This window comes from Corythoichthys intestinalis, chromosome 10 (assembly GCF_030265065.1).
Source record: "Corythoichthys intestinalis isolate RoL2023-P3 chromosome 10, ASM3026506v1, whole genome shotgun sequence".
Classification (NCBI taxonomy): Eukaryota; Metazoa; Chordata; class Actinopteri; order Syngnathiformes; family Syngnathidae; genus Corythoichthys; species Corythoichthys intestinalis.
In genome coordinates, this window is record NC_080404.1 from 12,166,161 (window position 1) to 12,181,769 (window position 15,609).

Here is a 15,609-nt window from a genome sequence, read left to right on the forward strand (position 1 = left end):
GTGTTTACTGCCATTGTGCATGCCCTGTATGGGGCCCGCGAGCATGACAAATTTGGACCGAAACGGCTCTTTTTGGATGGGAAAAACTAAAAAAGGTCCTTAGCACCCACTGCTGTGAGTGTGTTCCTGATTATTATTATTTTTATGTATTATTAATATTATTACTGAACATTGCACTCATTATCATTAGAATATCTCGCCGTCCGGTACAATGAGGCAAAATGTCACATCAGGTTGTTTCGTAGGAAATATATTTAACCACAACTCCCAAAAAAATTTATTTTATACAGATTTACAACATACACTGAAGACAGTGTGACCCCTCACCCCAGTTTTTCAACTTGAAATACTTTCTGACTTGCGGGCACTGTAAAAAAAACATCTAATAATAAAATATTTTACTGATAAATTACCACGTATTTCACAAACAGGCAATTCCTGGTCCTGATTTATTTGAGGTGAGTAAATTGAAGAGATATCTTTGCTTGTTGAGGGGGAAAACAGTGTACAAAGAAATTGGAATGAACAATTAAAACACTTTGCCAGCAATATAAAAAGATATCCAGGTAGAAGAAAATAAAAAATATATATATTGTGGATTTTGGCAGCATATAAAAATTGTGTGTTTTCGTGGAGGTGTGCTCCTTTTGGTGGAGCTTGTCAAGACAAGACTAGAGGTTAATGGAGGGAAGGCACCACAAACCCCTGAGATGAAACATGTTCTAATCCAATAGTCTCTGTCTCTCCCAGAGTGGCTTTTAGTTCCCTGCAGGTCCCTTAACATCTGTACGCTGAGCGCCCGCTGACAAATTGCATGAGGACGGGTCGCAGTAACCATTAGGACCGGCTGCACCGGGTGGCCCTGGTACGCCAGGCTGTCCAGGAAGGCCAGGAGGTCCTCTTTGGCCGTCGCGACCATCCTGACCGTACCCAGGTTTGCCAGCCTCACCTGCACACATTTCTCTTAATAGCCTGTAATATTTACTTAAACTGTGAAAATCAAACATCTACTCACCTGGGAGTCCAGGAGGTCCTTGCTGACCTTTGGGTCCCCGCACTGTGGGTCCTCGGGAGCCTCTGTCGCCCATTTCACCTGCAAAGTACATATCATGCTAGTTTCAAAGCATTGTTTTTCATCAATTTTTTCATGTAGTAGAATTAATGGGGCATGGCTAATTTTCACAAAACTATAACTGTTCCTAAACTACCCATGTTGGGAAACATCATTTTCTACATGAAGTTCAAATTGCAGGTCACAAATGTTCAAATCAAGTGTTCAGTTCATAGTTCATAATTCAAAATTTTGAACTAAAGTTCATGGTCAAAAAAAAAAAAAAAAAGAATTTTGATTGTTGCAGTTATTTTTTTTTTATTTATATTTTTGTAGTTCTTTCTTCTCCCCACTAATTGCTACAAGCTATTACTGACTGAGTCGATATTACAATCACAGACAGCAAATATGTTATTCACTTAAACACTGAAACTGTGTCAAATTTATCTTCATATTCAATTTCAAATCTGCGTCGCTACTGACCTGTTCGTAAAACTCACTTAAAATGTTGGTACTAGACCAGTGTTCTGTCAGATTTTGTACCCCATCAGAAATTACTACTTTGCGGTTCAGGACATGCGCGTAACGTTACAAACGGCCGTGAATGCAGCGATTCCAAACTAAACACCAAAAACTTTCTAAAAATAAAGGAATTATGTACTTAAGTTTGGGCATGGACGCACACAAAGGAAAGTTCCCTCTCACTGCATCTTCCCTGTGCCGTTAAGCATTTATTTACGCCGTATTCATATTGCAGAAGTATGTTTATGAAGCTACTTGTTTAAATATTATCCAAAGATGTGAAGTACAGTCATACTGAATGTAAAAGAATGGTTATTCGCCGCCATAAAAGCTTTGGGAACAAAAGGTGCCATATTTGCTACATCATATATACGGTATATATACTGTATATGGCTTTATCTGCAGTTTTGTTGGAAAGGCTTTAATTCTAAACTCATGAATGTGGTATACGTACGGCGTCCCATGATCACCTGGGGTTCACACAGCCAATGGGATGAGACTTGGGGATTGGGGGAAATCACTGTTGTGTAATATGATATCTAGAGAGATGTGCGCAATAGTTACAATGCATAAAAAATGATTTGACATTTACCGCAGTAGTCCCATCTGTTCATTGCTGAGCAACACCAGTACTTGACAATGAACGAGGTTATGAACACTGCTCACAATCGCTAGCATGAGCTCATGTGTTCAGTTCACATTCGCCCAAAATTTGAACGTGTTCATGAAAGATCGTTCATTGAACGCGGTCATGCACAACACTGCAAACTACATTCTCCAAACATCATGATTCTTGAACAACATTTTGCCATTGAGTCACAATGGAACTGGTCCACTGCCAGAAACAAGCATGGTATGGTACCCTTCACTTTTTCCTCTATGCTTGCTGGAAACTATTTGCTGTATATTATAAAATTGAACTATGTTGAAATAAAGGGACAACTTCATTTAAGCAGGCCTATGGAAAACTAATGGTTTGCAGTGGCATTTAAAAGCAATTATAAACCTCGTTTGGGGGTTGTTAATTAAATTTGGGGGATTCTGTCACCAATGCAGTTATTCTCGGAAAATACAAAAAAAAATGTAATTAAATTTGGGAGATTCTGTCAATACTGCAGCTATTCTCAGAAAAAAAAATACTCATTCTGGAATACACTAAAGCTCTGATGAATCAAAAAGTAGTAATTGGTTTCAAGAACAAAGTGTGAAAGAAGAGTTAAGTAAACACTGATTTGCCAATATTAGTTATACAGTCTCCAGCTCCATTGTTGTGTGCATGTAAACATCAAATGTAAGCCACCTATGTTTTACTGTAATGTAAAGGGGGGCCAAACGTCCTCTTTTGTCAGGACATGTCCACTTTTTACATCCTTTCCGGGCGTCTGGGGTTTTATAAATTCATGTAAATGTCCGGTTTTCATTACTTTTCGCCAGAACAATTAGCGTTTGTTGAAATTCAATGACGCTTCACAGAATACCCTGGTACTGTGCTGCCTGTGACTCGTTCACAGAGAGCCTGCCCAGTATTGGGTTCTGCTGTGCATTCCAGTTTTTTTTTTTTGCGTTATTATTTTAGGAATAATAAAGTGAACGGGATAATTAGACTTAGTGTTAGACTAATGTAAACAGTTGTACTGTGTCTGCGAGAAAGGTTCCCTTCATTCCCTTCAGAAGCCTGTTGAGTAACCCCTAATTTGAATTTGTGTCTTTGAGTTATAAAACTGGATTTTCCATCCATACGGAAAAGGCATACCGGTACTTGAAATATATTAAAGTGATTCGACATCTTTGAGTGAACTTCGAGTATAATTTACGTATCTCGAGGCCAGTCCGAGTGTCCTTTTTTATGGAAATCAAAATATGGTCACCCTAGTCATGTAGTACTAGTAAGCATTCAACATGTTTTGAGATATACTTTTTTATATATTCGCAGTTTAAATAATTAGTAGAGGCCATTCTATGGCAAGCTAACGGACATTAAATCGAAAGGTACAGTCCCGCCATTTTACGTAATCCTCCATGGACCATAAACCATTACTCTAGTTAAAAATAATTTGCTTGCTTGCTGCCACACAGCAGACAAACAAACACACTTGTTTACGCTGGTAGAATTTTGTACTCTCGTTACCTTTGGGTCCTTTTGCTCCAAGTTGTCCTGGTGGTCCTTTAAGTCCAGGAAGTCCTCTTGCCCCTGCCTGCCCTGGCAGGCCATTGTCTCCCGGAGCACCAGGAGGGCCCGGAGGTCCGGGTTTACCAGGTAAGCCCACTGCACCAGACTCTGGTCTTCTCAAACTTGCAGCCAACTGAGCCAGTTGTTCTATTGAAGACCAAATGAGAATATTAATTACCGTATTTTTCGGACTATAAGTCGAAGTTTTTTTTCATAGTTTGGCTAGGGGTGCGACTTATACTCAGGATCGACTTATGTGTGAAATTATTAACTCATTATGATATCATTTCAAGTGTTATTTTGGTGTTTTGGAGTGACACTGATGGTTTGGTAAATTTGTTAGCATTTTCTTTATGCTATAGTTATCTGAATAACTCAGTAGCTATGGCCACGTTCGCGTTCTGGCTTTGGCAATGTGTGTTCAATTGTATTATTGACTTTTTTATATTGAAATGCATGCGTTTAGATTGTGGTGCTTTCACGCCCAAGTGGGGGCGCACTCGCACTTATTTAAGCGAAGAAGAGCGCTTACACGCCAGAAGAAGACAGACAGCTACGTAGCGTCTGTGCGAGAGAGAGTGGGCGAGAGAGAGAGAGAGAGAGAGAGAGAGAGAGAGAGAGAGAGAGAGAGAGAGAGAGAGAGAGAGAGAGAGAGAGAGAGGCACGACTGCGAACTTACGTTCATTGTTTAAGCTTGTAAAATATCTCTACTTAGAGCGTCTTAGAGCCAGTTGTGTGGTTGTTTGAACAATGTGCTAATGCTAGCAAACGCATGCTAACCGTTTTTGCCATTGCTGTAATAACACCTAATTATCATTTATTTACGTTGATGCGAACCTGTTTGGTATCGAGGACAAAATTGATTCAGCAAATTATACGGACGTCCAGCATCGTCATTTGGGAGTTTAGCTCGTTGTATAGCCAGGACCGAGCCCTAGCGGCCTAGCGTGAGGACAGTACATTCGCATTTCAATGTTCATGCATGTTCATGCTTTTCTCTATTGCATTTTTACATTAAATTGCCTTTCAAGATGACATATCTCACAGCATACGTGTCGTGGCAGGTACCAATGTTAAGCTGGCAGTTAGCCTCATTGGGATGCGTGCGAGTTCAATTCAGAGTGAAGCAGTAACTTATAAAACTAATGAAGTCATGAAAATCCCTCAAACTTCTCTTGTATTTTGACAAAACCCTTTGCAAACTCAACAGAGAAGAGACAATACTTTTTATAACGGCAATAAACCATAGAAAATGTATGCTCAGGTGCAAATGATCCAATATTAATCTCCTGCGACTCTTTGCTGCCTTATATCTTGGCTCTTGCTGAAAATTCATGCAGTGCATGCAGCCTTACTGTTCCTTTTAAACATTGCTTTACCCAGCACTGACTATCTGGCTCCGAGCGGAGGAGTGGAGGTCTGCTGGAGGTGTAATTAATTTTTCAGCAACTCGGCAATAAAAAAGTAATGACTCTAGGAGATGAGTTTGGAAGACACAAGAGCAAAAGAATAAAGAGAACAGAGGTTGTGTCTTCCGCTCCAACATTTCTTTCGAGGCGAACAAGGAGATCTTTCATCCATCAAATAAACAAAGTCTGAAGCTTATTTCATGTTTTCCTTATGAGCTTTTCTCTTTCCTGTTTGTGAACTGCAGAGTATTGAGTATGTGTCCTAATCAATGAGAGAGCAGAGGGCCAGGGTTACATATATCTTATGTGTGTGTATGGCAGGCATTGTAGCAGAGATTCAGCCATAAACAAGGCCCAAGGGGATTATGAATGGTGTCATCACTTCTTACCTTGCATGACTCGCATGCAGACCTGTTTGATGTGCTGGTCGCTCGGCTCTTTACCCTGAAACACAAAGAACAGCAGAGTGCTTCAATGCATTAACTACTTCACATTTCCGTTTGGAGTTTACCACCATCTTGAGATTCTCTAGAGAGGGAAATGGGTGGCTGTTATTGATCTCCAAATGGAGAATTTCTAGCAAATAGGGTTCAAGTGTTCAACTGCCAGAAACCTGCTTTTTAAAAATAACACAGCTCAAAACCCATCAGTGACATGGGAAATGGGGTGCTGAGGGTGCTGTAGCAACCCCTGGTGTTGGGGAGGAAAAAAGGGGTTTTGGTAGATTATTTTTTTGGGGGGTGTGGGGGTTAAAAATAAATTAATAAAATAAATAGACATATTGAAACAATAGCATATTTAACTTTGGGGATTAAATATATACTGTATGTTGAAAGAGTTTTTTTTCTTTTGTTGTTGTTATTTTGTTCTTGCTACCAGGTCATATTGAATAAGGCGCTGAACGGAAAAGTAAACTGTTGACAGAGGAGGCGTTAACATGGCATAAAAACAATTTAGCGATTTTTTTCTTTACTAAAACAGCAACATTTTTCAAAATTCAATTTGAGGTCGAAAATGAAGATGATTGTCCTTTGGTAAGTCATGCTTGCATTGTAACCATATTATTGTTTGTTGCCATGTAAAGCACTGTTGGATATTCTTGTGCCATTTATTTTAGTTGTATGAAAGGGGGTGTTAACCGAGGCATATTGGCCTTTTATTTTCAATGGCGTACCACAAGCAACACTTCACTTCCGCTCATTGATATTCATGACGTTAGCTACTGTTGCTAAGGGGCGACGCTCCATCGTTTGTCCCTAATAGGAAATGAATGGAAATCGTGTATGAAGAAGATGCTTACAGAGCTAAACCTACCAATTATCTCCGAAAAGGATGTCCCTGGCGCCAAATTCACTTGCATAGATGTGGAAGTACATAAAAATGATGGCTTAAGTGTCGAAGGTTGAAAAAGACGAAAAAAAAACGAGCCAACCTTAGCATAGCCTTAGCTTTTTTTATCGACCCCTTTTTCTTACGAGTCTAACAATGACATTCTCCTGTTTCAACAAGCTATCCTTTACCACCAGCCCTGTCTTTCCTATATATTATATCCTCTGGTTATCCTACGTCTCTGACCTTCTTGGGGGTAGTTTTGTTAGTTTTGTGTAGCGATCGCAAATGTTAGTCAGTGACAGCCACCGAACACTTTTAATTTTTTCATTGATAACAAATCTTAATTCTATGATTTATTTACACTTGCCCCTTACTAAAGTTGTTTTTTTTTTTTTTTTTTTTTTTTTTTTTTTGTTTTTACAACAGAAAAGGTAACTGGCAGTCAAATACAATTTTAGTTCTTTTCAGGTCATTCATTGTCGAACAGAAGCAGCACAGCACAATGTCACACTATGAAATAAGTTTGAAATATCAAAATGGCTTACCTCTGTCCTCTGAAAGACCATGCCAACCCAACAAAATTTTTACTGCATATGAAATGTGAATGGCTTCGCCCTGGCTTCACCTAGCTGGCGTTAAAACGTCCGTGCAAGTTGATTAATTCTTCTCATTTTTTTCCTCCGAGTTTTGGTTTCGGGAAACATATGAAGAAACATTCTTCATATGTCGTAATGTCTACAGTCCTTTCTACATATCCAAAGCAATGTGTGATCGACATGTTCGTTTTTGAAAGATTACCGGAGAAAAGTAGCAGAATTAACATTGTTTCTATGCGAGGACGGGTCTATTATCTCCTACTCTTGCTTTACTTCCACTTTACGATGAAACGTCACAGTCTAAAAATAGCATGCGTGTGGTACCCCATTGTGTTCGTGTGTCACTGTGCCGTCTAGCTCCGGGGATTTGCTTTATAATACACGGGCACATTTATTTCCAGTACAAAAACTACCATACACTGTGGGTGAAATAGAACGCTGTTTTTGTAGAAGCTTAGTAGTAGTACATAAACTATCCAGCATGTGTGTGTACTGCTATTGTGCACGCCTTCAATGGAGAAAATGCACGAACATGACAAATTTGGACCGAAATGGCTGTTTTTGAATGGGGAAGAACTAAAGAAGGTCCTCAGCACCCCATGCTGTGAGTGACTTCCAGCACCCATTGAACCCATGACAAAATTTGGGTGTTACAATTTATTTGAACTTGATGTCACAAGACTGTCATAATGATGACATGACGCCTGTCATGAATATGAATGAGGGCTTATGATAGATGTCATTGAGTGTCATTTAGTAAATTATTTCATTTTTGATGGAATATTGAGATTTGTTCAAATGTCTTTGGATTGGGATTAGAGTTTAGGAACTGTGTTAGGGTGAGGACGCTACACGACATTTGTCATAAGCATTCATTAATTTATGACAGTGTCATGTCATAATTGTGATGGTCTTTTGACACCGAGTTCAAATAATGTGTTACCAAGTTTAATTTCACTACGTAATAACATTTCATTCAATTTAACCATACATTTTGTTTCAAAACTATATGCTGCATCCAAGATAATGCCCATGGACTGTATCAACTCTAGACACTGTGACCTGTGTCCTGTGACCTGTGTCATTGGCTTTGCTGCCTTGAAATGAGCTGCACCATAATACTTTTTTTACAACGATAATAATGCTAACTAACAGAGAATTATTTTTTCATAAACAAAAAAATCTCATATTGTGAGCCTCATAGCATAATTGCCTAAGTCAATTTTGGGCCAAATTGTGATAACTGCCTTACTTAATGCTCTTTTCAATACTGAAAAATCCTGCCTTTCTGTTTACAGTGTATCCTTAGCCAATCACAACACTTTTTAGAAACCAAAATAATATCAGTAAAAAGGCCAATTTGTTTTCAGAAAAATATGTTTTTCTTTTTTTGCAGAACCAGTGAAATATTATTTAGGCAATCATGCTGTACTGATAATGATATTTAAAATTCCCACAATTCCATGTATCTAGTGCTCTATGCTAGAGAAAATAGTAAAAATATCTTATCATTATTGGGAATTGTAATCAATCAATATTTATTACATGTACATATATATCTATATATATATATATATATATACACACATATATATCAGGGCTGTCAAATTATCGCGTTAACGGGCGGTAATTAATTTTTTAAAGTAATCACGTTAAAATATTTGACGTATTTAACGCACATGCCCCGCTCAGACAGATTAAAATCACAGCACAATAATGTAATGTCCACTTGTTACTTGTGTTTTTTGGTGTTTTGTCACCCTCTGCTGGCGCTTGGGTTCGACTGATTTTATGGGTTTCAGCACCGTGAGCATTGTGTAATTAATGACATCAACAATGGCGAGGTACTAGTTCATTTTTTGATCGAAAATTTTACAAATTTCATTAAAACGAAAACATTAAGAGTGGTTTTAATTAGGGCTGTCAAACAATTAAAATTTTTAATCGAGTTAATTACAGCTTAAAAATTTATTAATCGTAATTAATCGCAATTAATCGCAATTCAAACCATCTATAAAATATGCCATATTTTTCTGTAAATTATTGTTGGAATGGAAAGATAAGACACAAGATGGATATATACATTCAACATACGGTACATAAGGACTGTATTTGTTTATTATAACAATAAATCAACAAGATGGCATTAACATTATTAACATTCTGTCAAAGCGATCCATGGATAGAAAGACTTGTAGTTCATAAAAGAAAAATGTTAGTACAAGTTATAGAAATTTTATATTAAAACCCCTCTTAATGTTTTCGTTTTAATAAAATTTGTAAAATTTTCAATCAAAAAATAAACTAGTAGCTCGCCATAGTTGATGTTAATAATTACTTACACAATGCTCATGGGTGCTGAAGCCTATAAAATCAGTCGCGCCCAAGCGCCAGCAGAGGGCAGCGAAACTCCATAAAAAACAATTGACAAATGAGCGTTTCACTGTACTGTCATTTAAATCTGTTTGAGCGGGGCATCTGCATTAATTGCGTCAAATATTTTAACGTGATTAATTCAAAAAATTAATTAACGCCCGTTTACGTGATAATTTTGACAGCCCTAGTTTTAATATAAAATTTCTAAAACTTGTACTAACGTTTATCTTTTAAGAACTACAAGTCTTTCTATCCATGGATCACTTTAACAGAATGTTAAAAATTTTTTATGCCATCTTGTTGATTTATTGTTATAGTAAATAAATACAGTACTTTATATATTATATACACTCACCGGCCACTTTATTAGGTACACCTGTCCAACTGCTTGTTAACAATTAATTTCTAATCAACCAATCACATGGCGGCAACTCAGTGCATTTAGGCATGTAGACATGGTTTAAGACAATCTCCTGCAGTTCAAACCGAGCATCAATATGGGGAAGAAAGGTGATTTGAGTGACTTTGAACGTGGCATGGCTGTTGGTGCCAGAAGGGCTGGTCTGAGTATTTCAGAAACTGCTGATCTACTGGGATTTTCACGCACAACCATCTCTAGGGTTTACAGGGAATGGTCCACAAAAGAAAAAATATCCAGTGAGCGGCAGTTCTGTGGGCGGAAATGCCTTGTTGATGCCAGAGGTCAGAGGAGAATGGCCAGACTGGTTCGAGCTGAGAGAAAGGCAACAGTGACTCAAATAACCACCCGTTACAACCAAGGTAGGCCGAAGAGCATCTCTGAACGCACGGTACGTCGAACTTTGAGGCAGATGGGCGACAGCAGCAGAAGACCACGCAGGGTGCCACTCCTTTCAGCTAAGAACAGGAAACTGAGGCTACAATTTGCACAAGCTCATCAAAATTGGACAATAGAAGATTGTAAAAACGTTGCCTGGTCTGATGAGTCTCGATTTCTGCTGCGACATTCGGATGGTAGGGTCAGAATTTGGCGTCAAAAACATGAAAGCATGGATCCATTCTGCCTTGTATCAACGGTTCAGGCTGGTGGTGGTGGTGTAATGGTGTGGGGAATATTTTCTTTGGGCCCCTTGGTACCAGTTGAGCATCGCTGGAACCCCACAGCCTCCCTGAGTATTGTCCCTGACCATGTCCATCCCTTTATGACCACAATGTTCCCAACTTCTGATGGCTACTTTCAGCAGGATAATGCGCCATGTCATAAAACTGGAATAATCTCAGACTGGTTTCTTGAACATGACAATGAGTTCACTGTACTCAAATGGCCTCCACAGTCACCAGATCTCAATCCAATAGAGCATCTTTGGAATGTGGTGGAACGGGAGATTCACATCATGGATGTGCAGCCGACAAATCTGCACCAACTGTGTGATGCCATCATGTCAATATGGACCAAACTCTCTGAGGAATGCTTCCAGCACCTTGTTGAATCTATGCCACGAAGAATTGAGGCAGTTCTGAAGGCAAAAGGGGGTCCAACCAGTCACTAGTATGGTGTACCTAATAAAGTGGCCGGTGAGTGTATATCCGTCTTATCTTTCCATTCCAACAATAATTTACAGAAAAATATGGCATATTTTATAGATGGTTTGAATTGCGATTAATTACTAATAATTAATTTTTAACCTGTAATTAACTAATTAATCGTTTGACAGGCCTAATATATATATATATATATATATATATATATATATATATATATATATATATATATATATATATATATATTCTGTTATGTCCTCTGGTCTTATGTTGACTACTTTTTGGGTTTAATTTCTTTCTAAGATTGTACATTGTTCATCCGTCCACAGGATGTCGCTATTCTAACTCAGAATCTTAAGTTTTTCTTTGGTATTGCTGTTTGCGCTCGGCTTCCCCTAGTGGCGACTTGCTGTAAGCAGCAGGCAGAAAGAACTTTTTATTTCAGTTGGAAAAGAGGCCTTGAGGTGTTAAGACGTTACACACCTCCTCTGCACCATACATCGTTGGGAACCCTTGACAAAACAAAATCTGTAAGTTTGTACGTTTTAACAGTGGGTTAGATGTAATTTTGGTGTGTCTATTCTGTTATTTTGTTGTTATTCATGTGGCGCGAACCCACACGTTTTTGTGCTAAGCTAAAGTAGCCACTTCATTTCATTTGCTCATAATGGAGCCAGTTTTCTGTTATTTACATAAACATGTTATTGTATAGAACCTTTTATTTTGTGTATAACATTTGTGTTTTATGTATGTTTCAGTTTTACCACACATACACACACACACACACGCGCACACGTTCACGCGAAGAAATAAATGAGAGGAAGGAGTTTGGGCCTCCATTTTTCTTTGTTGGTTTAGCTCGCTGCCAAAGTCGAGTAGCCATACGCTCGGCTGAGGGCAGAAGAGTAAAAAGATTTTCAACACATCAAGCACCCAAGATGTCTCAGCAAGAAGTTTCACCACCTATCAGCCAAGTGGTCACCAGGTCGGAGGCCAGTCATTCTCATTCTTCACGCCGGTCCAGAACGAGTCAAGCTGCTGCACAAGCACGAGCAGACGCCGAAGCTGCCTACGCCAGAGCACGGTACGCCAAACGCCAAATCGACATGGAGGTCGAGAAGGCACGCATCGAGGCAACACTACACGCTCTGAAGACGGAAGGTGAAGCAGAAGCAGCGCTCGCCGCAGCTAAAGTTTGGGAGGCGACTTTCGAAGAAGAGGAGCGCGCCAAAGTCGACCTCAGCGAGCAAGGGGTATTTTCCAAGACACCCCCCTCCATCAGGCGTGCACAAGAGTATGTGCATGCTCACTTTGACGACCAGCGTGTGCAAGCAGATGGCACACAAACGCCAAACAATGAGCACCTGGTTAGGCACAATGACTCTCAACAACCAGAAAATAGCCCAAAATCAGCTGGTGCTTTTCCACATGTGCGTCACATCGACATCGCTGACGAAGAGCATCTCCAATCTCATCGTGCGAGAACGGACATCTCACACCAGCCTACACCTTCAGCAACCCCACAAAGTGAACTGTCCAATTTAGCAGCCTATCTAGCACGGCGTGATCTGCTGACATCGGGGTTCAAGGTTTTCGACAACCGGCCAGAGTCCTACCTGTCCTGGAAGTCCATGTTCTGCAACGCGACGGAAGGCCTCAATCTCAAGCCCAGCGAAGAGCTCGACCTTCTCACCAAGTGGCTCGGCGGGGAGTCTCTTCAACACGCTCAGAGGATCAGGGCGGTCCACGTGAGTAATCCGCAGGCAGGTCTCCAGCGTCTGTGGCAGCGGCTAGACAAGACTTATGGCTCTCCAGAGGTAATTGAATCCTCACTCTTCCAACGGTTGCAGACTTTTCCAAGAATCTCCAACAAAGACACTCACTTACTGCAGGAGCTTGCTGATCTTCTGTTAGAGCTATCGTATGCCAAAAGTGAAAGTTATTTGCCGGGTCTTAGCTTTCTCGACACACCAAGGGGCATAAACCCGATAGTTGAAAAACTCCCATATGGACTCCAGGAGTCATGGGTTACACAAGGTACCAAATACAAAAGGGAAAACGGTGCAGTCTATCCACCTTTTTCGTATTTTGTGCGGTTCGTAAATGACTACGCTGAAATGAGAACAGACCCTAGCTTTATGTTACAGTGTTCAAACGTAATAAATCCAAGGGTTGGTAAGACATCAGTAAGACGAGACAAATACAGAGTTCCACTAGCAGTGAATAAAATAGAGATCAGTCCGGCTAAATTGACAGCACCCGATCCAGACAAACAATGTCCTATCCACCAAAAACCACATTCACTCGTCAAATGCAGGGGGTTTAGAATGAAAACACTAGACGAAAGAAAGAACATTCTCAAAGAGCACGCCATTTGTTTTAAATGTTGTGCGTCCACAAATCACAGGGCTCGAGACTGTAAAGCTATTATCCAATGCTCAGAATGTGATAGCGATGCTCATGTGTCTGCCATGCATGTCGGTCCACCTCCATGGACACCTCAAGACTTTAATCCCCCAACCCAGAGTCACGGCGGGGAGTCTGAGGGCCCAAATCCTGTGAACACAGCCAGTTGCACAGAAGTATGTGGGCAAGGCGTAAAAGGAAAATCATGCTCAAAGATCTGTTTAGTTAATGTATATCGCCGAACTTCTCCAGAAAAGAAAAAGAGGGTATATGCCATGTTGGATGATCAGAGCAATTCATCCTTAGCCAGATCTGCGTTTTTTGACATGTTTAATGTGCAAGGTACCATATTCCCATACACCATGAGAACATGTGCAGGTTTATCAGAGACACGAGGTCGCAAAGCTGATGGCTTTGTTGTAGAAGATGTAGATGGTAAGGTCTCCATGTTGCTGCCTACAATAACAGAATGTGATCAGATTCCAGATAATAGAGATGAAATTCCCAGCCCTGAGGTAGCAGCAGCTCACCCTCATTTGCGATCAATCGCTTCACAGATTCCTCCTCTCGACCCATCGGCAGACATTCTTCTGCTCCTGGGAAGGGACATCATTCAGGCTCATAAAGTTCGTGGTCAGGTAAATGGGCCAAACAATGCACCTCATGCCCAGCGTCTCGATTTAGGATGGGTTGTCATAGGTGATGTCTGTCTCTCTGGAGCTCATAAACCCACATTGAACTCATTTAAGACGAACGTTCTAAACAGTGGACGTCCCACGTTCCTCAGTCCTTGCGAAAACACAATCGTTATCAAAGAGAAATACACCAAAAACGATCCACTAAACACACAAGCGGAACTAGGACAACATATTTTCCAACAAACAACAAATGACGACAAAGTTGCACTTTCGGCAGAAGATGCGTTGTTCCTAGACATTATGCACAACAACTTTGCTAAAGATGAGGCGAATAACTGGGTAGCTCCACTTCCATTCCGCTCACCTAGGCGGCGCCTACCTGACAATCGGGAGCAGGCCTACAATCGTTTAATGTCGCTCCGCAAAACGCTGAGAAGAAAACCTGAAATGAGAGCGCATTACGCTGAGTTTATGGAGAAAATATTCAGCAAGGGCCATGCCGAACCAGCGCCCGCACTGGCGCCAGATCAAGAGTGCTGGTATCTCCCTAGTTTTGGCGTTTACCACCCGCAAAAGCCAGAAAAAATTAGGGTAGTCTTTGATTCGAGTGCTCAACTTGACAATGTTTCTCTCAATGACGTGCTCCTCAAGGGACCAGATCTTAACAACACTCTCGTAGGAGTTCTGATGCGGTTTAGGTCCGACCCATACGCCGTTATGGCAGATGTGGAGCATATGTTTCACAACTTTGTAGTACGAGAAGACCACCGTAACTACCTTCGTTTCTTGTGGTTCCAAAATCATGACCTTGATGGAAAAGTGCAAGAATTTAGGATGACTGTCCATGTGTTTGGTAATTGTCCTTCCCCATCAGTCGCCATCTTTGGACTGAAAAGAACAGCCATAGAAGGAGAAATGGAATTTGGCAGTGACGCAAAAGAATTCATTGAACGGCACTTCTATGTAGATGATGGGCTAAAGTCATTCTCTTCCATAGAGCAGGCCATTGATGTTCTTAGTAGGGCACAGAAGATGCTGGCTCAGTGTAACATACGCCTGCACAAAATCTCATCCAATTGTCCTCTCATAACAGGAGCCTTTCCAACCGAAGATCGTGCTGTAGGCATGCAAGGTCTTGACATTGGGCAGACTACCCCACCAATGCAGCGCAGTTTGGGCTTAGGATGGGAGCTGTTGACTGACCAATTCAAGTTCCAAGTAAGAGTAAATGAAAGGCCGTTCACAAAAAGGGGAGTTCTGTCAGTTATCAACAGTGTGTTCGACCCACTTGGTTTTGCTATTCCAGTAATCGTAGGGGGTAGAACCATACTCAGAGACATTTCCACAAATGTTTCAGAGTGGGACACTGAACTGCCAAAAGACAAATTAGAACAGTGGCAAAAGTGGAAAAGTTCCCTCGGACACCTACAACATCTTGAAATTCCCAGAATGTACACTTCAATACCGCTGTCTGCAGCCCAAAGAATAGAGATTGACGTTTTTTGTGATGCTTCCACAAAAGCCGTAGGTGCGGTAGCCTACCTCAAACTCACAAATGAGGACGGACACAGCGAAGTGGGATTCCTCC

At 40.6% G+C, this 15,609-nt stretch overlaps 2 protein-coding genes across 2 annotated transcripts in view; one reads left to right on the forward strand and one right to left on the reverse strand.

Moving 5' to 3' along the window:
- Positions 1–270: 270 nt before the first annotated feature.
- LOC130923398 (collagen alpha-1(IX) chain) overlaps positions 271–15,609 on the reverse strand; it is a 38,881-nt gene continuing 23,542 nt past the window's right edge. Inside the window, exons 29-32 of the mRNA XM_057849075.1 lie at positions 5,542–5,596; positions 3,702–3,890; positions 1,016–1,093; positions 271–949 (exon numbers count right to left, since the gene is read on the reverse strand). Of these exons, the coding sequence (XP_057705058.1) occupies positions 759–949; positions 1,016–1,093; positions 3,702–3,890; positions 5,542–5,596 (513 nt within the window). The 3' untranslated portion in view covers positions 271–758. The remainder of the gene's footprint in view (positions 950–1,015; positions 1,094–3,701; positions 3,891–5,541; positions 5,597–15,609) is intronic.
- Positions 11,255–15,298, forward strand: LOC130923396 (uncharacterized). The gene is made up of 2 exons (XM_057849074.1): positions 11,255–14,021; positions 15,115–15,298. The coding sequence occupies exons 1-2, from the start codon at positions 11,676–11,678 to the stop codon at positions 15,142–15,144; spliced, it is 2,376 nt and encodes a 791-aa protein (XP_057705057.1). The 5' UTR covers positions 11,255–11,675; the 3' UTR covers positions 15,145–15,298.

Bases quoted from the DNA above. Each gene is read 5' to 3' on its own strand.
- LOC130923396 (XM_057849074.1), top strand. From the start codon at position 11,676: ATGTTATTGTATAGAACCTTTTATTTTGTGTATAACATTTGTGTTTTA. The intron at 14,022-15,114 runs GTAAATGGGCCA...CTCTCATAACAG, and splicing joins CTCATAAAGTTCGTGGTCAG to GAGCCTTTCCAACCGAAGAT.